At 41.5% G+C, this 24,475-nt stretch overlaps 1 protein-coding gene across 1 annotated transcript in view; it reads left to right on the plus strand.

Annotated features, from left to right (window-relative positions):
* DGKB (diacylglycerol kinase beta) overlaps window positions 1-24,475 on the plus strand; it is a 664,259-nt gene that overhangs the window by 327,957 nt on the left and 311,827 nt on the right. The window contains exons 16-17 of the mRNA XM_040352255.1: window positions 14,654-14,727; window positions 20,274-20,348. Coding sequence (XP_040208189.1) covers window positions 14,654-14,727; window positions 20,274-20,348 — 149 coding nt within the window. The remainder of the gene's footprint in view (window positions 1-14,653; window positions 14,728-20,273; window positions 20,349-24,475) is intronic.

Genomic DNA, 24,475 nt, shown 5'->3' on the forward strand with positions numbered 1-24,475 from the left:
GCGCTATAAACAAAAATAGAGGGTAAATTTTGAAAAAAAATCTATATTTTTTACTTTTTGCTATAATAAATATCCTAAAAAAAATTAAAAATAAATATATATATATATATATATATATATATATATATATATATATATATAAATGTCCTCAGTTTAGGCCGATACGTATTTTTCTACATATTTTTGGTAAAAAAAAACGCAATAAGCGTTTGTTGATTGGTTTGCACAAAAGTTATAGCTTCTACAAAATAGGGAATAGTTTTATGACATTTTTATTAATAATTTTTTTTTTTACTAGTAATGTTAGCAATCTGCAATTTTTTATCGTGACTGCGGCATTATGGCAAACCAATCAGACACTTTTGACACTATTTTGGGACCATTGTCATTTTTACAGCGATCAGATAGGCAGTGCATAAAAATGCACTGCCTACTGTAAAAATGACACTGGCAGTGAAGGGGTTAACCTGTAGGGGGCGCTGAAGGGGTTAAGTGTGACCTAGGGAGTGCTTCTTACTGTTAGGGGGCGTGACTTGCCGTGACACATCACTGATCGCTGTTACCGATTACAGGGAACAGACGATCAGTGACATGTCACTACGAAGAACGGGGAGATATTGTGTTTACACTGACATCTCCCCATTCTTGAGCTCTGTGACCCAATCGTGGGACACCAGCGGATATCCAGTTCATGGCGGGCAAATTAAAGGGGATGTATATATACGCCCATTTGCCCAGTCGTGTCATTCTGTTGACGTAAAAGTGCGTGTGTCGGTCGGCAATCGGTTAATGGGGTTGTAAAGGTTTGTGTTTTTTCACCTTAAGGCATCCTATGCCCCATAAGGTGAAAAAACACCTGGCAATCACCGCTCCCCCCAAGCCCCCCCATTTTACTTACTTACCTGAGCACTTTCACCTGCTCGGCTCATCCCCGGCGTCCTCTTCTCCACGGAGTCTCAGTGTTGATTGGATAGATTGATGGCAGCGCAGCCATTGGCTCCCGCTGCTGTCAATCAAATCCAATGACGCGGGACCGAGTCATACATTCCGCGCCTATGGACGCAAAGTGTATGAGACGGGAGAGAACCCGCAAGGTAACCCCCTCAGGAGAGAGCTTCCCAGAGGGGGTTAGCTATTGCGGGAAGGAGCCGTGAGAGCCGCCGTGGGACCCCAGAAGAGGAGGATCGGGGCCACTCTGTGCAAAACGAACTGCACAGTGGAGGTAAGTATGACATGTTTGTTATTTAAAAAAATAAAATAATTAACATTTAGTACCTCTTTAAAGGGGTTGTAAAGGTGAAAAAGAATTTCCCTAAATAGCTTCCTTTACCTTAGTGCAGTCCTCCTTCACTTACCTCATCCTTCCATTTTGCTTTTAAATGTCCTTATTTCTTCTGAGAAATCCTCACTTCCTGTTCTTCTGTCTGTAACTCCACACAGTAATGTGAGGCTTTCTCCCTGGTTCGGAGAAAGCCTCTTGAGGGGGCGAGCAGGAGTGACAGGACGCCCACTAACATACAGCTCCTTTCTCTATCTGCAAAGTAGAGAGCGTCCTGACCCTCCTGCTACGCGATGAATATGCTAATTAGGTATTTACGCCGATTCAGAAACGTACGTCCGGCCGGCGCATTTTTTTACGTCGTTTACGTTAGGCTTTTTCCGGCGTAAAGTTACCCCTGCTATATGAGGCGTAGCTAATGTTAAGTATGGACGTCGTTTCCGCGTCAAGTTTTGAAAAGTCGTTCGCGAATAGGGCTGTACGTAAGTTACGTTCACGTCTAAAGCAATGAGGACTTGCGGCGTAATTTCGAGCATGCGCACTAAAAAACGTCAAATACGCGGGGTCACAGTTAATATACATAAAACACGCCCAGATCATCCCCATTTGAATTAGGCGGGCTAACGCCAGACCAAATACGTTACGCCGCCATAACTAAGGGCGCAAGTTCTTTCTGCATACGGAACTTGCGCCCTAAGTTACGGCGGCGTACCGTATCTGAGATACGTTACGCCGCGCCGACAGATACTGCAATGTATCTGAATCCGGCCCACGATGCTTATCCAATGAGTAGGGAAAAGATATTTAGGCTGACGGCTGACATATGGGTTGTTATAACAAATAATTGAGACATTATAATAAAACTCAGCGCTCTGTCTCAAGTGTAAGACTCTAATTACGAGGCTGTAAAATGTGATGGTTTGGCAACATCTCCTCGGTCATTATTTGGCAATGGCTTGCTGCTAACTAGCGCAAGTACAAAGATTTATTGCAATTAATGCCTCGTCAGAATTTTACAGCGGGTTTAAAACTGATATCCAGACGCTCATTGTCTTTTAATCAGGTTGGCACTAGGATGATGAGAGGCTTGCGCTGTATTGATGTAATAATACCAACAATTTGTAGCTGAACCGTTTCTATCAACTTGTCTCTTCCTACCTATATTCTAATGCCGCGTGCACACGATCGTTTTTCGGGATGTAAAAAATTAAATTTTTAATGGTCTAGAAAAAACAAAGGGCTAGATTCATAAAGAATTTACGCCGGCGTATCTATTGATACGCCGCGTAAATTCAAAGCTGCGCCGGCGTATCTTCTTTCTGTATTCAAAAAACAAGATACGCCGAAAATTAGGCTAAGATCCGACTGGCGTAAGTCTCTTACGCCGTCGTATCTTAGGGTGGATATTTACGTTAGTCGCTAGGTGGCGCTGCCGTTCGATTTCAGTGTAGAATATGCAAATGAGCTGGATACGCCGATTCAGAAACGTACGTGCGCCCGGCGGATTTTTTTACGTCGTTTGCGTAAGGCTTTTTCCGGCGTAACGTTACTCCTGCTATATGAGGCATAGCCAATGTTAAGTATGGACGTCGTTCCCGCGTCGAATTTTCAAAATTTTACGTCGTTTGCGTAAGTCGCTCACGAATAGGGCTTTGCGTAAATTACGTTCACGTCGAAAGCATTGACTATTTGCGACGTGATTAGGAGCATGCGCACTGGGATACGTTCACGGCCGGTGCATGCGCCGTTTGTGAGAAATGTCATTTACGCGGGGTCATGTTTTATTTACATAAAACACGCCCACCTCTTGACAATTTGAATTCGGTGCGCTTACGCCGGCAGATTTACGCTACGCCGCCGCAATTTACGGAGCAAGTGCTTTGTGAATACTGCACTTGCCCGTCTAAGTTGCGGAGGCGTAGCGTAAATAGGATACGCTACGTCCCCCTACCTGAATCTAGCCCAAAGTTTTTTCAACCCGATTGTTAAACCGGCCTTGCCTACACACGATCGTGAAAAAAAAAAATGCTCTAGCAAAGCTAACACATACGACGGCACTATAAAGGGGAAGTTCCATGCGGATGACGCCACCCTTGGGGCTGCTTTTGCTGATTCCGTGTTAGTAAAAGACGATTCGCGCTTTTCAGTCTGTTACAGCGTGATGAATGTGCTTACTCCATTACGAACGCTAGTTTTACCAGAACGAGCGCTCCCGTCTCATAACTTGCTTCTGAGCATGCGCGTTTTTTTCACGTTGTTAAAGCCCACACACGATAATTTTTTACGACGTTAAAAACGACGTGAAAAATTTGAGCATGTTCTAAATTTTTAATGCCCATTTTTTACGTCGTGAAAAATGCTCTGGAGCCCACACATGATAGTTTCTAATGACATAAAAAAAAACGTAATTTTTTACAACCGAAAAACGGTCGTGTGTACGTGGCATAAGAGCCACATGATATCCCGAAAAACACTCTTAGGTGGATTCAGAAAGACTTAGGCCGGCTGATCCGTAGATACGCCGGCCTAAGTCCGAATTTGCACCGGCGCTAATTTAAGCGTATTCTGGTAACCAGATACGCTTAAATTAGGCTCAGATACGAGCGGCGTAAGTGTCTTACACCGTCGTATCCTAAAGTGTAATTTGTAGGCTGTTGCGGTCGGCGTAGAATATGTAAATCACTAGATACGCCTATTCACGAACGTACGCCTGGCCGACGCAGTACAGATACGCCGTTTACGTAACGCATTATCAGGCCTAAAGTTATTCCATCAAATAGCTGGAATAGTAATGTTAAGTATGGCCGTCGTTCCCGCGTCGAAATTCGAAAATTTTACGTCGTTTGCGTAAGTCGTCCGTGAATAGGGATTTACGTCATTTACGTCCATGCCGAAACCAATAGGACCGTGCGGCGTACTTTGCCGCATTGCACACTGGGATATGTAGGCGGACGGCGCATGCGCCGTTCGTAAAATACGTCAATCACGTAAGGTCACCCCCCATTACCATAAAACACGCCCCCTCAGCTAAATTTGAATTAGGCGCCATTACGCCCGCCCAATTTACGCTAAGCCGCCGTAACTTAGCAGGCAAGTACTTTGTGAATCATGTACTTGCCTCACTAACTTACGGCGGCGTAGTGTAAACACGATACACTGCGCCGCCGCAAAGTTAGGGCGGGCTTTGTAAAAAATGATGACAATATATTGTTATTAACATTACAGGTTGTGTGCATATGGGTACATATGCACAGAAACACTCAAGCAATTAACAAACATAAATAGCCATTAAAAGAGAATATGCAACATAGGATTCAAGGGGACAATGCAAAGACTGTGCGGCTTACCTGTGAATACAGATTCACTCCTCGGAGGAGCCTAGGCCCCACGTAGAGACACAGTCTCACGTAGGTTGTGGATGGTGGAAACGCCCCCAGCAAGGTGAGGATCTGTATTGACTATACATAGAGCAATAATTAGTACAGTCTGAGTGGGAAGTAAAAATAAACTGCGCTATAAGGACCACCGTGGTGGGAGTGCAGAAAAAAGTGAATGGAAATGTGAGGAATTTGAGTGAAGGTTTTATCCGCCGGGGGGGAACATTTTCTGATAGACATCAATCATCTGGGCGAACGCCCAGATTACATTGTGGCTCAGCTTGGAAACGCCTACTCCCGCGGGGAGAAGTACCCGGAAGCCGGATTGCAAATATAGATTATAAGGTATGTACAGCCTAAAAAAAAAAAAAAAAGTGCCGACTGTACATGCTGGTAGTATAAAGAATTTGGTCTTATATAAATGTTATTTGGGTGAACCTCCGCTTTAATTCTAATCATAAATCTTAGAAAATCATAATCTGTATTTGCATTTCCTATAATTATCTTGATTATTGATTTAACTTGTTTCAGCCCTGATGAAGGGGGATTGTCAGCCCCTGAAATGCATTGGATGCTCTTTAACCCCTTTGTGCCTAAGGATAAAACAAATCTAAATGCCTAAACCCAATTTTGTGATTTTGACACATGTTTATAAAACTGTACATATTATCCCAACTGCTTTGTTAATCCAGGTGGATTATACATTTTTTTTCAGGACAAATTGGGATTTCATTTGGTGGTAAATGGTAATAAATATCTCCTGATTTTTTTTTTTATTATCATAGGAAAACTGTCTCAAAATAGTAATAATTTTATTTTTTAGCTGTATATTTCTTGGTACTACCATAATTTACCACCAAAGAACAATGTACAATAAATTCTCCTGCTCCTGACGATCACAGTGATACCACATATGTGTATGTTATTTGTTGTTTGCATCCGTAGTACTGCCCAGAAACAATAGTGTGCATTTTGCTGTTTTTTTTTTTATTATTCTACTTTAACCACTTAAACCCCCTTAATAACCAGACCAATTTTCAGCTTTCGGTCCTCTCGCAATTTGAATGACAATTACTCAGTCATACAACATTGTACCCAAATGAAATGTTTGTCCTTTTTTTCACACAAATAGAGCTTTCTTTTGGTGGTATTTAATCACCGTTGGAGAGAAATTTTTTTTTTCTTTGTTTCTGTTATAAAATTTAGCCAATTAGTATTTTTTCTTCATTCTTTTGCATAATGTGAAAGCTAATGTTACGCCGAGTAAATAGATACCCAACATGTCACCCTTCAAAATTGCACACGCTCATGGAATGGCGCCAAACTTCGCTATTTAAAAATCCCCATAGGCGACGTTTTAAATATTTTTACTGGTTATATGTTTTTAGTTACAGAGGAGGTCTAGGGCCAAAATTATTGCTCTTGCTCTAACTTTTGCAGCGATACCTCACATGTGTGGCTTAAACACCGTTTTCATATGTGGGCGGGACTTACGCGTGCGTTCGCTTGCATGCGAGCACAGGGGGACAGGGGCGCTTTAAAAAATATATATATTTTATTGTTCACTTTACTTTACTTTATTTTAGTTTGACATGTTTTTCTGCAAAAAATAAAAAAAAATGATCACTTTTATTCCTATTACAGGGAATGTAAACATCCCTTGTACTAGGAATATGGCATGACAGGTCCTCTTTACAGTGAGATATGGGGTCAAAAAGACCCCATATCTCACTTCTAGGTTGGGAAGCCTGAAAAAAAAAAACAATCCTGGCTCCGATCGTAGCATTGAGTCGGTAGAAGCAGGAGGGGGCAGAGTATTGCAGGGTATTGCAGAGTATTGCAGGGTATTGCAGGGTATTGCAGGGTATTGCAGAGTATTGCAGAGTATTGCAGAGTATTGCAGGGTATTGCAGAGTAGTGTGGGGTATTGCAGGGTATTGCAGGGTATTGCAGAGTATTGCGGGGTATTGCAGAGTATTGCAGAGTATTGCAGAGTATTGCAGAGTATTGCAGAGTATTGCAGGGTATTGCAGGGTATTGCGGGGTATTGCAGGGTATTGCAGGGTATTGCGGGGTACCGCAATACCCAATCACGTGTAAGGGGAAAAAAATGCATTTTTGCTTGTATATGATTGGATGATGGAAGTCAGCAGAGCTTCTTCTCATTTACTAAACTCTGGAGCAACTGCAGGAGTAGCTCTCTCTCTCTGTCCTTGCACAGAAAAAAAAAAGTGTGTGTGTCGGGGTCAAAGGTCAAGGTCAGGGTCAAAGGTTAGGGTCAGTATATTTGTTGGGGGACAGACTTATTTTTTTTTTTTTAATTAGTATCAGTGTCAGTGTGCTTAACCAGTTAATCACCGCCTTATAGACAAAATACAGTGATTGTTTTCTTTATTAACCTCCCTGGCGGTATTCCCGAGTCTGGCTCGGGGTAAGATTTCTGTACTAAAAGCGGTATCCCCGAGCCAGACTCGGGCTCGCCTCGCAGCAGCCACAGACAAAGTTACTTACCTTGTCCCTGGATCCAGCGATGCCTCCCCGCTGTGTGAGCGAGCGGGACCTCGCTCGATTCAAACAGTGTCCCTGTGGTTACCAGTGTACTTTTATATAATAAAAACGGTTCTTTCTGCCTGCAAACTGTAGATTATCCATAGCAACCAAAAAGTGTCCCTTTATGTCAAAAGTGGTTTTAGAGCAGCTAGAAAACAGCGATAATAAATTATAATTACTTGCAGAATTGTGCGATAGCGATTTGTGGGGAAATTCGTCATAAAAAAATACACATTGTTTTCCTTGTCGAGTTCCTTGTCAGGCTGTCGAGGAACTCGACAAGGCAAATTTCTCCATTCCCGTCGAGGAAATAGAGAACTTGCTCTCTTTTTGGCTCGTCGAGTTTCTCGACAGTTTCCTCAACGAAAATGTACACACGACCGGTTTCCTCGGCAAAAAAATATCTCCCAGCAAGTTTCTTGCTGGTTTTTGCCGAGAAACTCGGTCGTGTGTACGAGGCCTTAGATGTCATAACTCTTCCTAGCAAAAGATACAAAATGTCCTTTTTAGATCTAATAGTAAATTGACTTTACATAAACTGTCATCAGAAACACCTAGCTAAATTAACCATTAAAATAAAAAAAAAATATATATACATTAACGATTAATATTATTACTCGTGCCAGGAGAATTCCTCGTCAATCGGTCCACCACACACGAGTTAATTCATTTTATCTTTGTAAAAATGAAAATGTGAAACAACATCTTCATGGCTTAAATACTGAATCTTAGGCTGCAATAATCTGAATTTATTCTTTTCTATTATTATTAATCATACTTAAGCACATTCATCTTATTTCACTCTAGCAAACCAGAATAATGATCATGATTATTACTTCTAATTAGAGGAAGCAATAGATCATGTATAACCTTAGGATAAGTCTCATTAATTAACCTGGGTCCACGGGGACATCGGCTACAAGTAGATAAGCACTTCATCTTTGTCATGTTAACTTTAGTTTATCCTTCTCTGCAATAGATAGTGCCCTGGTTATTGATATTGAAATAAATAGGTAAATTTGATGAAATATGAAAAATCAGGAGCGTCAATACTTTCATAATATACATTTACAATGGGAGAGGGTGAGCCGTGAAAATTTGAATCAATTTTAATTAGTTTCAGAATCACATTATGCAAGAGAATACATTTTCAGTGAATGTATTGCTTATGTGTGACAACTGTAATTATTATTATAGATAATATTTTTTTATATCAAGGAGCAGTGTTTTTATTTTTTTTTTTTTTTTTTTTTTTAATCATTAGAGCTCATTTATTTCTTGTGTTTATTTAGATAAGCATAATTATTTTTAACAGATATGTTTTTTTATCGAACCAGAAAACTCTCTAATTTAAAAGTGATGTATAATTATATGAATATAGATGAATAGCTTAATATTAAGTGGCAGAACCAGTGAATTGCTAAATCGTCTGCATTTTTTTTTTGTTTGGCACCTATTCTTAATAAAATTAGTTTAAAAATATATTTTAATAGCTTTATTAGTTATTTTTACAAATTTGAATGAATGGATAGATTTTTTTTTTCTTTAACCGCTTCAGCCCCGGAAGAATTTACCCCCTTCCTGACCAGAGCACTTTTTTGCGATTCGGCACTGCGTCGCTTTAACTAACAATTGCGCGGTCGTGCAATGTCGTGCCCAAACAAAATTTTGAATAAAAAAAGAATATTTTTTAGTTTTTGCTATTAAACATCCGCAATAATTTTTTTAAGAAAATCGAATTTCTTCATTAGTTTAGTGTTTCGCTACTTATATTTTTCCCACAAATAGAGCTTTCTTTTGGTGGTATTTGATCACCTCTTTGATTTTTTTTTTTGCACTATAAACAAAAAAAGACCAACAATTTTGAATAAAAAAACTATATTTTTTTATAAAAAAAAAAATCTAATTTCTTAATCAGTTTAGTATTCCACTACTTATTTTTTTCCCACAAATAGTATTCCGCTACTTATTTTTTCCCCACAAATAGTATTCTGCTACTTATTTTTTTCCCACAAATAGTATTCCGCTACTTATTTTTTTCCCACAAATAGAGATTTCTTTTGGTGGTATTTGATCACCTCTGCGATTTTTTTTTTTTTTTTTTTTTTTGCGCTAAAAACAAAAAAAGACCAACAATTTTGAATAACAAAATAATATTTTTTACTTTTTGCTATAAAACATCCCCAATAAAATTTTTTTAAAAAATCAAACTTCTTCATCAGTTTAGTATTTTGCTACTTTTTTCCCCCCACAAATAAAACTTTATTTTGGTGGTATTTGTTCACCTCTGCGTTTTTTTGTTTTTTTTTGGGCTATAAACAAAAAAATCGTTTTTTGAAAAAAACAAAACAATATTTTTTTCTTTTTGCTATAATAAATATCCCCCAAAATATATATATAAATAATTATTTATTTCTCAGTTTAGGCTGATATGTATTCTTCTACGTATTTTTGGTAAAAAAGTCTACAAACTATTTTGGGACCATTGTCTTTTATAAAGCGATCAGTGCTATAAAAATGCACTGATTACTGTGTAAATGACACTGGCAGGGAAGGGGTTAACCACTAGGGGGCAAGGAAGGGGGTTAAGTGTGTCCTAGGGAGTGACTCTAACTGTGGGGGGGTGGACTACCAGTGACATGACACTGATCACTGCTCCCGATGACAGAGAGCAGTAGATCAGTGTCCGGTCACAAGGCAGAACAGGGAAATGCCTTGTTTACCCTGGTCTCTCCCCGTTCTGCAGCTCCGTGACACGATCGCGGGACACCGGCAAAGATCGAGTCCGCGGGTCCCGTGGGCACGATAATGGAGCTTGCGGCAGGATTTTCAAAGCAACATAGTACGTTGCTTTGCCCACAGGAGCCATTCTGCCGATGTAAATGTTCGTGAAGAGGTCGACAAGTGGTTAAAAAAAAAGGTTGTATCTTTAACCAGGAAACGTTGGATAATTTAAGATGGGAACTATTTTAAATATATAATTTCCTGCCACAAATTTAAGAATTGAAATTCAAATCAAGATTTTCAAATTTTATGTTGTCTGGTGTTTTTATGACTGCAAAAATAGCAGTTGAATATATCTGTTGGTTCTTCACTGTTTTAATTAGTAAAAGTGTGTGGGTGTTATTTCTAGACATTTTATGTAGAAAATAACACAAGGGCTCAATCTCATAATGTACATAACATGTGTCGCCATGCCTTCTGGCATGTGTTGTGCTGTGTTGTTACCCTGTGAAGGGAAATATCTGTATAATTACCTATTCTTAGGCCACTCCGGTCACATGATCGGGTTTTAGTGCTGTCTTCAGTGTAGAGGAGGTAAAGCCGGAAATGGATGCCCCATAATAAGTCTATGGGTGATGTCATCACCCAGGCTCTGCAGGCATTGTTGGTGATCTCTTCTCTTCACTCAAGCCAGTGCTGGATAGATCATGTGACCAGACCATAAATATAAACTTGTAAAATGGACAAAACACACGTAGTAGAGAGAAATTTCTGCTCACCCTGATATAGGCGACAGAGAAATTTTCCCCCAGGTGGGGTTTTTAGGCAGCTCAAGTTACTGAGTTAGAATGCAATGTGTAAAAAAGGTTTATTGGGAATAACACATACAAAAGAAGGGATGGGGAGTATGGTTAAGACATATGTTGCGGTAATACAAAAGGCATTAAAATTCCATAATTTTTTACAGCACACAACAGGTAATTATACAGCTTGATGAGGGTAAACATAGCATATATAAAAATAGATCCTAACGCGTTTCGACCCTAAAGGTCTTCTTCAGAGGTTTTAGTTGTGACTGAAAAGAAAATTGCAAAAAAATATTTATTAATTATATGTTTATATCGACTGTCCCCCGCCCCAGCCCCGTCTGTATATGGGCACTAGTGAAATAGAGGGGGGAGAGAAAAGGTAAATGCACATAAAAATAATGAAAAAAAGTAAAAGTAGATATCAAATCCATCTTTACCTAGTAGAAGAGTATGGAACAGTCCAAAACGAGCTTGGGGAAAATTTCTCTATCGTTTTAAATATAAACTTGTTTCCTTCACAGGGTAGTTAGGTTAGGCTTTGGATGGGGGTTGGAGTAGATTTAGGCTTAGTTAGTATTATTATTATTATTATACAGAATTTATATAGCGCCAACAGTTTGCACAGCGCTTTATAATGTGAGGGCAGACAGTACAGTTACAATACAATTCAATACAGGAGGAATCAGAGGGTCCTGTTTGTTAGAGCTTACAATCTAAGAGGGTGGGTCAAGTGATACAAAAGCTAATAACTGTGGGTTAGGAGCTGATAGAGAAAATAAAAGTGCAGTTGTTAGGTGGAGGTAGAATAGGCTTCTCTGAAGAGAAGGGTTTTCAGGGATCGCCTAAGGCCTCGTAGAGAGGACCGAGTTTCTAGGCAAAAACCAGCAAGAAACTTGCTGGTTTTCTTTTTCTGCCGAGGAAACCGGTTGTGTGTACACTTTTCGACGAGGAAACTGTCGAGGATCTCGTCGAGCCAAAAAGAGAGCATGTCTTCTTTTTCGACGGGAATGGGGAAATTTGGCTCGCCGAGATCCTCAACAGCCTAACAAGGAACTCGACGAGCAAAACGATGTGTTTCGCCCGTCGAGTTTCTCGGTCGTGTGTACGAGGCTTGAAAGTGGAGTAGGAGATAGTCGGACAGATTGGGGTAGGGAGTTCTAAAGGATGGAAGAGGTTTAGGACAAGTCCTGGAGGCAAGCATAGGAGGAGGTGACAAAGGAACTAGAGAGAAGGAGGTCTTGGGAGGAACAAAGAGAACAATTAGGTTGGTATTTTGAGACTAGGTTAGTGATGTGGTTGGGGGCAGAGTTGTGGATGGCTTTGTAAGTTATTGTTAGTATTTTGAATTTAATTCACTGGGTGAGTGACAGTCAATGAACACTGAGCAGCTGGTAAGGTGGATAGGCCTGGCAGCAGCATTCATGATGGACTGAAGGGTGGGCTAGCCTATGTAAAGGTAAGCCTATGAAAAGGAGGTTGCAAGGAGTGGACTAGGAGTAACCAGGGAGTGGATTTTGGAAATGTTGCGGAGGTTGAGGCAGCAAGCTGTGGACAGTGATTGGATGTGGGGCCGAAAGGAGAGTTCAGAGTCCAGGAATACACCTAGCACCCTGACATGCGGGGATGGTTGTGCCATTGATCTTGACTGAGAAGTCAGGGGAAGGGGTACGTGGGGGAGGAAATATTATGAGCTCGGTTTTGGATAGGTTGAGTTTGAGGAAATGGTGTGACATCCAGACTGATATGTCGGTCAGTAAATTAGTGATGTGTGAGGAGAGACTGATGTTATGACCTGAGAGGTAGGAAAATAAATTTGGGTGTTGTCAGCGTAAAAATTATATTAAAGCTGACCCAGGGAGGAGGTGTTGATGGAGAATAGGAGAGTTTCAGGAACAGAACCTTGGGGAACTCCAACAGAGAAAGGAAGAGGAGAGGAGTAGGTAGAATTGTAAGTGACACTGTAGGTGCAGTGGGATAGGTAGGATGAGAACCAATGAAGAGCACAGTCACGAAGACCAAACAAGTGGAGTTTTTTGAGGAGGAGGAGGTGGTCAAGCATATCAAAGGCAGCTAAAAGGTCCAGAGGTAGGAGTATAGAATAGTGTCCATTGGTTTTAGCTGTTAGTAAACCGTTTGTGCATTTTAGGAGAGCACTTTCTGTCTGTTCAGACTGAAGGGGATCAAAAAGGTTTTTCTAATTGAGGTGGTCTCTAAGTGGATTGCAGACCAGGCATTCAAGGAGTTTGGAAGAAAAACAGGAGGGGGGGTGGGGTGACTAGTGCATGTTTTAGAGAGTTGAGGAAGATGCCAGAAGAGATTGAAGATGTGAGTTAGAGAGTGTAGGATAGAGCCAGAGGGTGACTGTAGTATTTGAGAGGAAATAGGGTCCAGGGGACATGTGGTTAGGTGGGCATGAGAAATAAGTTTAGCGACCTTGTCTATAGTAGCGTGGTTGAATGCAAGAAGCATTGACTGTACCTGTGGACATGGGGTGTTAAGTGGGGGGGGGGGGATATCTGTAGAGTGGAGATTTCATTACAAATTTAATAAATGTAAAGGCAACAGTACAATCAGATTGTTGGATAAGTGGCCAGCTTAAGTTAAAGGGTTTGTAAACCCAGAACTTTTTTTGTTTGCTTTGGATAGAGTAGGGAATGGCTTGGACGTTGGACCTCATGTCAGTTTTTTTTTCTTTTCCATCTGATTCCCCTTAACTTCCTGTACCAGAAGGACATCAGGAATTATGCGATCTCTCCAAAGTGATTAGGTGTCACCAGAGCAGGTGTCCACTTTGGGAGACTTCTCTTCAACTCCTTCTCAACTCAACTCAACTTCCTTTGACAGTTTGAACATTTTGGACTTCTCTTCCCTTTCTGTAGGGGAAACAATGGTCATCAGTACTATTAGGGGCTAATTTACTAAAGAAGCAGCACATGTTCACTTTACAAAGTGAATTTTGCCCTTGGAAGAGAATTTTCACTTAGCTTAGTGAATGTGAAAAAAAATGTACCGTTGTATTCTTCCTTTGACATGATTGGATTATGGAGGTTGGCAAAGTTTCACCTCATTCACCAAGCTAAGGAAAAATTCAATTGCAAAGTAAAAATTAATTTTGTAAGAGAGCAGCCTTCTTGCCTCCAAGCCTTCTTGCCTCGGAGTTCCACCGGAAAAAAAAATCGAAGTCAGCAGCTACAAATACTGCAGCTGCTGAAATTTAATGTATGGACACTTACCTGTCCTGGGCGATGTCGGCACCCGAAGCCGATCTGGACACTTACCTGCCTTGGGAGATGTCGGTGCCAGAAACCCATCTGTCCCTCGGGTCTCGGGTGGAGGCGCCGCCATCTTCGGTAAGGGAATCAGGAAGTGAAGCCTTGTGGCTTCAATTCCTGGTTCCCTACTGCTCTAGCACAAGTCGCGCTGCGTGATCCCTGCTGTCTTCTAGGCCCTGTGTGTCTCCCAGAAGACAGCGGGGGGGACGGAGTAGGTGCCGGACGTGGAGTAGGTCGCCGCGGCGACCTTTCCCCCCGGAAGTGGGAGCAAATACCTAGATTACATAGGTATCTGCTACCCCCTCCCCCCTGAAAGGTGCCAAATGTGACACCAGAGGGGGGGGGGATTCCAAAAAGCAGAAGTTCCATTTTTGGGTGGAACTCCACTTTAACCCCATAGTAAGGGTGAATCTCCCCAATGGGAAAAAAGATATCCATAAAAAAAAAACATATTGAGGCTTTAAATTCTCACTATGCAAAACTCAAAAGAAAAAACTTTTTAGTAGAATTGATTAAAATTAAAAATCAATTTTATTAATGTATTTAAAATAGCTTTGCATACACTTTAAATAAGTAGCCGACCAACTGCACAAGTTACTGCACATGCAACTATAACCTTTGGTTGTTTTCTTTAATTTCCAGATCACCCCAATTTCAGGAACACACCCGTTATTAGTTTTTGTAAATCCAAAGAGTGGTGGAAAACAAGGTGAAAGGTAGGTTTTTTATTATGCAAAAATATGTTTTTCCTTTTGTAATTACTATTTGTTCTGTTTTATATTTATGTTTCAATAGTGTTTATTAAATTTCTTGCACAAACAAAAGATGTACATATCAGCGTAACTTCTTTCTATAAGTAAGAATTTGACAATCTATTTAACATCATTGAATGCCATTGCCTATTTGGGGTTACGAACCCCCATATCATATGGAAAACCACATCATACAATTGGCAAATTAGACGCTATTAACCATCACTTCGGATATGTAAGAAGGAGGTAGTAAAGCAGAAAAAAGGGGTTTCAGTCCCGTTGGGGAATGACAAGGAAGGAAACAGTGAGATAAGAAAGAAGAGGGGGGAAGGGGGGGGGGTTGGGGCTCCGTGCTCCTTAAAAATAATTCACAAGATAAACCTAAGAACCACTCGACCCAGAGTTCTGTTTTATATTTAAACATACATGCACTTCAATTTTAACAAAAATAATTTAAGGATTTATATGTTAGCTGATAATTGATCATCAATGTTTTATGATATTCCTCACTTTGGAATCTTTGAAATGTTGAGCTGTTATTGTAAGGCCTCGTACACACGACCGAGAATCTCGTTGTAAAAGAAACGTTGTTTTTCTCAACGAGAATCTTGTCAAGCTTTCCTTGCATACACACTGTCATGACAAAATCTCGTCGTTCTCAAGCGCGGTGACGTACAACGCGTACGACGGCACTATAAAGGGGAAGTTTGATTCCACTGGCGCCACCCTTGGGGCTGCTTTTGCTAATCTCGTGTTACCGCATGCAGGGGCGGACTGACAGCTCATGGGGCCCCCGGGCAAAAGGAGATCATGGGGCCCCCTGTGTCTCCGCCCATGTGTCCCCGCCCACGTTCAAGCTACGTCCACACAAAGTCCCACCTACATATTGCACTGCCCACATTGCATGCGTTCAAAGAATTTCTCTACACAATGTTCAAAATAAATGTTTATTATAGAAATTAAAACATTCTTGCCACTGATCACCAATGTAAGGAACATTCTTTTCACTGATCACCAATGTAAGGAACATTCTTCTCACTGATCACCAATGTAAGGAACATTCTTCTCACTGATCACCAATGTAAGGGGCATTCTTCTCACTGATCACCAATGTAAGGAGCATTCTTCTCACTGATCACCAATGTAAGGAACATTCTTCTCACTGATCACCAATGTAAGGAACATTCTTCCCACTGATCACCAATGTAATGGATATTCTTCCCACTGATCACCAATCTAAGGAACATTCTTCTCACTGACCACCAATGTAAGGAACATTCTTCTCACTGACCACCAATCTAAGGAACATTCTTCTCACTGATCACCAATGTAGGGACATTCTTCTCACTGACCACCAATCTAAGGAACATTCTTCTTACTGATCACCAATGTAAGGAATATATATATACGGAATAACACTCACTTAGACCCGATTCACATCTATGCATTTTTAGTGCTTTTTGCATTTTGCAGATTTGCACAAAAAATGCATAGGTGTAAATCAGGCCTTAGTCCAGGTTCACACTGACAGCGGGAATGAAATTGTGCGAGACAGTTCAGCTAAACTCACACAATTTCATACCCGCATGTCAGTGCGAATTTGGCGGGTGATTTCAGAGACATCTGTGCGGGTTGCTGCACAGATGTCTATGGAAATTGCACCAAGAAGTCGCCAAAAGTTGTACAGAAACTACTTTTGGGAACCAGTGCGGCGCCACAAATGGGGCATCGCACCGATTCGGTTTGTGCCATTGCCATGCGATTTGACCTTCAATGTGAACCAGGTCTAAGGCCCCGTACACACGACCAGTTTCCTCGGCAGAATTCAGCTTCCGACCGAGTTTCTGGCTGAATTCTGCCGAGGAAACTGGTCGTGTGTACACTTTCGGCCGAGGAAGCCGACGAGGAGCTCGACGAGGAAATAGAGAACATGTTCTCTATTTCCTCGTTGTTCTATGGGAGCTCTCGTCCCGCCGAGCTCCTCGGCGGCTTCAGGGCTGAACTGGCCGAGGAACTCGATGTGTTTGGCACGTCGAGTTCCTCGGCCGTGTGTACGAGGCCTGAGTGCTATTTCCTATCTATAACACTGAAGCCCCATACACACTATCAGTTTTCCTGATGGTTTTCTCTTCAGGTTTACTAAAACCATCTAATATGAGGTCAAACCTTAAGCGTTTCAATTTGAATGCAATCAGGCAGGTCCTTGTACTACATGGTTTTGGTAAACCCGAAGAGAAAACCAGCAGGAAAACTGATAGTGTGTATGGGGCTTGATATCTATACACCAAGTGGCATTCAGTGTACCAGATATCGGTGTGCAGGGGTGGACAGACCATTCAGTCAGTCGGGCACTGCCCGAGGGCCCCATGGTGGGAGGGCCCAGGCCGGCTCAGTCCGCCCCTGGAGGTGCCCGTAGCAGCGAAAGCTTATCATACACAATAAAAAAAACTGAGTCTGTACCCCCGAGAAAGCAGTGCCTTGAACCATTAAATCCCGCTTGCTAGGTTGATGTGGCTGTTGTATGAGAGGCTCGGGAGGTATGAGCTGGCCGGGATGGATGGCTCATCATGTGCACTAGTGAATAGCACCTGACCTGACCTGCTACCTGGTAAATAAACACAGACACAGCACAGGGCAAGAAGGTAAAGTAACAATCAGCATGGCATCCACACTGACCTGCTTCTGCACACGCCTTGTGTCAATCTGGATGCCGTTCCTGTGTCTGTGCAATTCACTCTGCCTCTGAATCCAGCAGCTCTTTCACAGACAGTCCTCCGCGGCAGTGACTTATGGCCCCGCCCCCTCAAATTAATTCCACAGGGGGAGAGGTGGGCAGAGCGCCTGCCACTGTACATCCCCTCACGGCTCTGATGAGCCACCCATCCCGGGCCAGCTCATACCTCCCGAGCCTCTCATACAACAGCCACATCAACCTAGGTAGCGGGATTCAATGGTTCAAGGCACTGCTTTCTCGGGGGTACAGACTCAGTTTTGTTTTATTGTGTATGATAAGCTGCCGCTGCTGCGGGCACCTCCAGTGGCGGACTGAGCCGGCCCGGGCCCTCGCACCACGGGGCCCTCGGGCAGTGCCCAACTGACCGAATGGTCAGTCTGCCCCTGACCGCGTGTTAGTAAAAGTTTGGTGAGAGACGATTCACGCTTTTCAGTCTGTTACAGCGTGACGAATGTGCTATCTCCATTACGAACGCTACTTTTACCGAAGGTGCGCTCCCGTCTTATACAGTGCAAAAAAAATGCACTGTCACTGGCAGGGAAGGGGTTAAACATTTAGGGCGATCAAAGGGTTAAATGTGTTCCCTGGGAGTGATTACTAACTGTGGGGGGGGGGGGGGGGGGTTAACTGGGGGAAGGTAAAGATCTGTGTTTCTGCTCAGCAGGAACACAGAATCAGCACATTCCCCTCTCACAGAACGGAGATCTGTCTTGTTTACATAGGCAGACCATCATTCTACCTTTCTCCTGTACGATCGGCGGCTCCCGGCTGGCATTGCATCCGCTGGACGCGCTGATTGGCTCCCGCTGTGTCCAATCACAGCAGGAACGGGTTGCTGGCAGCGCGTTCACGTGCCCCAGAGCCGGATGTGTCAGATCACGTACCAGGTATGGCAGTGGGCCACCCTGTGTACGGTGGGCGGTCACTAAGCGGTTAGGCTTTGACAATAAACCTTGGAGGCAAATTGGTTTCTATCAGATTTTGCACGCTCCAGTTTTAGTAAATCCCCCCCCCCCTATTTTGTTTATTTTAATTTTATTATTAATTTTGCAAAAGAAAAAAGAATCCTGAGCTCACAAAAACAATTGTAATGGCTTGACACCTGTTCTTTTTTTTTTCCATTTGAAATAAAAATATAATTGTTGATAGGTAAATTTTCTGTTACATTTGGAGTAAGTATTTATTTTATCACCTCCAATTGTCCTTTTTTTCTGCTCTCCTCAATAGACATCTGATAAGCTAAAAAAAAAAAAAAAATTGTGGAAAAATACATGGGAAAAAAGTTTAAAATGTATAAAAGAAAAAATATATAAAAATTATTTAATTTACCTAACATTGTTAAGACAACGGCTCACAGAATCAAACACACAGACAAATTTGGCCAGCAAACATGTTTTATAAATGCGGAAAGTGTTATGCCGCGTACACACCATCACTTTATGTGATGAAAAAAAATGACGTTTTTAAAAACATCACTTTAATTGACTGTGTGTGGGGGAAAACGTCGTTTTATGTCTTGTAAAAAACGACCCAAAAAAATTGAAGCATGCTTCAATTTTATGTGTCGTTTTTCAAAAGTGCACTTTTTACTTCACAGAAATTGACCGTGTGTAGAAAAAAACGTCATTTTCTAAGACGTTTTTTCATCCACGCATGCCCAGAAGCTACTTATGAAGCAAGCTTCAATGGTAAAACGTGGTGGAACGTAACCTCACTTTGCAAGATCATTGTGAGAAAACGATGGTGTGTAGGCAACTTCGTCTTTGAAAATTGAAGTTTCAAAAACGTCATTTTTTACTTCACAGAAAGTGTCGTTTTTTTTCATCACATAAAGTGATGGTGTGTACGGGGCATTAGGCCTCGTACACACGACCGAGTTTCTCTGCAAAAACCAGCAAGAAACTTGCTGGGAGATATTTTTTTGCCGAGGAAACCGGTCGTGTGTACATTTTCGTCGAGGAAACTGTCGATAAACTCGACGAGCCAAAAAGAGAGCAAGTTCTCTATTTCCTCGACGGGAATGGAGAAACTTGTCTTGTCGAGTTCCTCGACAGCCTAACAAGGAACTCGACGAGGAAAACGATGTGTTTCGCCCGTCGAGTTCCTCGGTCGTGTGTACGAGGCTTCACAAGACACATTAAATTAGAAAAACACAGCAAATGATTCGCCAATCTGCCATTGCCATGTTATAAACATTCCTTTATATCTCCGTTTCACTATTTTCCTAGCTCTGTATTTTTTTTGATAAACAATCCTAAACTTTAAGAGAATAAAAATTGTATAATTATTGGGAGAAATAAACAATTTATATTAACAATATAAGAGAATATAGTGTTTGTATTTTGCACGCTGCTGTTGTTGTTTTTTTTTTTCTGTTTTTGCTCAGTATAACTTACTTATATGTGACTGATTTAAGTGCTCAAACACATTGTTTGCCTTTTCACAATTATTATCAATATACCTAATTTAAAAAAAAACAAAAAAAAACCACATTATTTAATATATGCATTGGGAACATGATCAACAGGGAGCGCTCAGTTTTATTTTACTATGTGATTATGAAAAACATTTTTCACTCTTACAATTTCCATCACATTAATGAATTATTTATCAGGGGTTGGGAAGAAAAAAAAAAAAATTCAATATTAACGGAGATTAACAAATATAGGCAGGGTGAGTCTTCTATCTTTATTATGCTATAAAATGACAATAGGTTTTGTTTTTGTCATTCCATAAACTACTTGTCACTTTTCTTTTCATTATTTTTCATCTGCAGGATACATAGGAAATTTCAGTACCTTTTAAATCCAAGACAGGTTTATAGTCTTGCTGGGATTGGACCAATGCCAGGGTAGGTTTTCTTTTGCTTAGCAAATATATTTATACATATTTACATTATCGATTTTGAAATGTTATAAAAAAAAAATGTTTTTATTTGTTTTCTGCTAAAATGAATGTTTTAAATTTGCAATCTAATTTAACATGCACTTTGTGAAACTGAGTTATTATATTTTTATCTATTTTCTCTGCTGTGATGGGGCAATTTATCTAGGAACAGGTTTCAAACATTTATGAATGACATAATTGAATATTTAATAAAGGAATGGTAGTTTCTGTTTTCTACAGTTTGGTGTAAGTATTTAAACACTGAGGGGCAGATCCACAAAGAGAGTACGCCAGCGTATCTAATGATACGCCGGCGTACTTTCAAATTTCCCGCGTCATATCTTTGTTTTGAATCCTCAAAACAAGATACGACGGCATCTGGGTTAGATCCGACAGGCGTACGCCTTCGGATCTTAGATGCAATTCTTCGGCGTCCGCTGGGTGGCGTTCCCGTCGTATTCCGCATCGAGTATGCAAATTAGCTATTTCCAGCGATCCACGAACGTACGAGCGGCCGTCGCATTCGTTTACGTCGTTTCCGTTCGGCTTTTTTCTGCGTATAGTTAAAGCTGCTATTTGGTGGCGTACGCATTGTTAAGTATGGCCGTCGTTCCCGCGTCGAATTTGAAAATATTTTATTTTGTTTGCGTAAGTCGTCCGTGAATGGGGCTGGACGTAATTTACGTCCACGTCAAAACAATGACGTCCTTGCGACGTCATATAGCGCAATGCACGGCGGGAAATTTAGGGACAGCGCATGCGCAGTTCGTTCGGAGCAGGGACGCGCTTCATTTAAATGAAACACGCCCCCTACTCGCCAATTTGAATTACGCGCCGTTAAGCCGTGAGAGATACACTACGCCGCCGTAACTTACGGCGCAAATTCTTTGTGGATTCAAAGATTATAAAAGTAAGTTACAGCGGCGTAGCGTATCTCACATACGCTGCGCCCATGCAATTGTACGAGGATCTGCCCCTGAGTTTTTAGATCTTAAGTGCCTAACGTAAACCCTTAATAACTAGCAAGCAATTCGATTTTTTTTAGTTAAAGCAAATAAAACTAGAAAAGCTAACATTTTTGGGGAAATTGTGAGAAGTGTTCTTGCCTCCATGGGGGGGTCATAATGTTTATGCTGATCATGGGGTGGTCATAATGTTTTGACTGATCATGGGGTGGTCATAATGTTTTGGCTGATCATGGGGTGGTCATAATGTTTTGGCTGATCATAGGGAGGTCATAATATTTTGGCTGATCATGGGGTGGTCATAATGTTTTGGCTGATCATGGGGTTGTCAGCTTTTGTCAGCTCCCACATTTGAACATTGAGCTATGATTCCCCTCAGAGCTGTGTGGGAGGAGCTATAATTCCCCTCAGCGTTGCCAGGAAACCAATGTTTATGCAGGCTCTAAGCACAGTCCAGAGTATTTTGGTTCTCCTGAATACACGTCATTTTTCAAATGGTCGTATTTTAAAAACTATAAATCCTACAGCAAGGAGCGTTATATTGTGAGAATAAGAAGACCCAGACCTACATTTTGATGTATAGTATGTCTCTGAAATATTACAATTTAAGGCACAGTCGCAGTTTAGATATTGCCCTTCAAATTTTAGGTGGCTAGAGAGTAGTTTCAATGAATGCCAATAAATGGCTTGAGTTGCAAACAAATGGTCATATTGTGAAAATGATCAGGACTATGGCTTAGCCGTGTGTAGTGGCAGCAGGGATAGCTGAACGTTTTGATATACGATTTGTGTAGGTGGGCTTGAAAATGAGGGAGTGGTGGCAGTTTAGAAATCATGTCCTGATTTTTCAGTTTTCGTCAGCTCACACTCTAGTTTCGCCATTCATATCCTATGGGACAAATTTTGCCGCAAAAATTACGTTATTTCGTGAACGATTCGGCTAAACGTTCCACAAAGTAATAGCACAGCAATCGGGAACAATCCTCACGTTTAGGTATATTAGGTATTAGGTTTAGGTATATTACTTGTCTATGTAGTATAAAAACTGTGGGAGGAGTTAGGGTGGTTAGGGTGGTAAATTTGGCTATAATAAGAATAATATATATGTGAGATAACAGTAAGTGCTCTTGCTATGCAAGAACACTTAATAAAAAACTTAAAAGGTCAATCCACCCAATACATATATTTTGGTGTAGGTGCCGGAGAGGGAAATTACCTGACCGGTTTCTTAGGCCCCATGTACACTGCTGCTGTTAAACGGACGTTCAGAGGCAGTTGGATGCTTTTTTGAACTCATTTAATGTACACAGTCTCGTTTACAGGCGTTTTTAGGCAGTTGCTTTTAACAGCGTTTCTTTAAAAGAAAAAATCGAGTTCAGACACTGGAGCTTTTCACGTTTCAGATGCCAAACGCGGCTAAACGTGGTAACCCGCATTTAGAAGCGTTTCATTTATAGGCGTTTTTCACTTTTGCCCATTTAAAAAAAAATCAACGCAAATGCGGTAAATTGCCGCTAAACGCGGCATGTAAACGCGGCAAAATGGCCTATTTAAATGTGGGTTACTATCTGTCAAGTTTAATCATGATTTAGGAGCAGCTGTAAAAACATCCCGTGTACATGGAGCCTGAGGCCCCGTACACACGACCGAGTTTCTCTGCAGAATTCAGCCAGAAACTCGATCGGAGCCGTATTCTGCCGAGACACCCGGTTATGTGTACACTTTCGGCCGAGGAAACCGACGAGATCCTCGGCGGCATCACAAGGAACTTGACGAGCAAAACGATGTGTTTTGCTCGTCGAGTTTCTCGGACGTGTGTACGGGGCCTAATAATGCTTGGGGACTCTTGGTAAGATGTCTGTATTGTGTTCCTGGCTCTGTACACCTTTTGTTACCAATATCGGGTAGGGGATCCTACTGTCCTTGTTGAATGTTTTAGGTATTTTATATTTTGAAGAATATAGCAGGAGTTTATGGACACTTGATGAAGCTTAGGAACAGCTAAAACTTCCAGGTCACTGTTGGCGTATCTCCAACATATAATTTCTTGGGTTGTCAACTCCTTATATGGACATTTCCTGTGTGGAGGGGACATCCTGTGATGTCCCCTCCCATGGAGGAGATGATTGGCTGCTGGAGCCATCACTTCCTGTTTGGGAGAGCTTTTGTGATAATAAAAGGAGGCTGTGAGGGCCTCGGCAGGCAGAGAGAGATGCTGCCAGGATGATGAGAACAGCAGTACGGTGATGTTTGGTTATTGAATGAATGGGAAAGCGAATGAAAGGTGAGTGAATTTTAGCTTAAATGGTTTGTAAAGCTTAATCTTAATAGCTTCCTTTACCTTAATGCAGTGCTGTTTTCATGTCCTTATTATTTCGTTTTTGCTCTCATGTTGCTGTAATTCTTCTCTGATCTCCACACTTCCTGGTTGTCTGTTTCCTGATAACCACAGTACTGGGAGCTTTCTCTCTGTGGTCACTAATCAAGAAGGTGTGATTACTGTGTGTCTAAAACCCCACAGCACCAATCAGTTTAGTTTTCCAAACCATCACTGCCCTGTATTGGCTCTGTGGCTCTGTACATCACAGAAGCAGGAAACTACATGCAAAAACGAAACTAGAAACTACAGGTACATTATATGATTGATTTTTATCTATTTGTAATCGTTTTTAAAAGGAATCAGTTAACTATTACGTCTCTATAGCCTGTAAACAGTAGTTTCAGCAATAAAAAAATGTTTTTCCTTTACAACTCCTTTAAGATGCATTATTGCATTAAGAGAAAGTGTGTGCTTAAAGCGGGGGTTCACCCTTAGAGGGCACTTTTCCCCCTTCGCTTCCTGCTCGTTATTACTAGGGGAATCGGCAATTTATTTAAAAATATGTGCAGTACTTACCCGTTTACGAGACGCATCCTCTCCGTCGCTTCCGGGTATGGGCTTCGGGAATGGGCGGTCCTTCTTGATTGACAGGTTTCCGAGAGGCTTCCGACGGTCGCATCCATCGCGTCACGATTTTCCGAAAGAAGCCGAACGTCGGTGCGCAGGCGCAGTATAGAGCCGCACCGACGTTCGGCTTCTTTCGGCTACGAGTGACGCGATGGATGCGACCGTCGGAAGCCTCTCGGA

Source organism: Rana temporaria, chromosome 5 (assembly GCF_905171775.1).
Source record: "Rana temporaria chromosome 5, aRanTem1.1, whole genome shotgun sequence".
Lineage (NCBI taxonomy): Eukaryota > Metazoa > Chordata > Amphibia > Anura > Ranidae > Rana > Rana temporaria.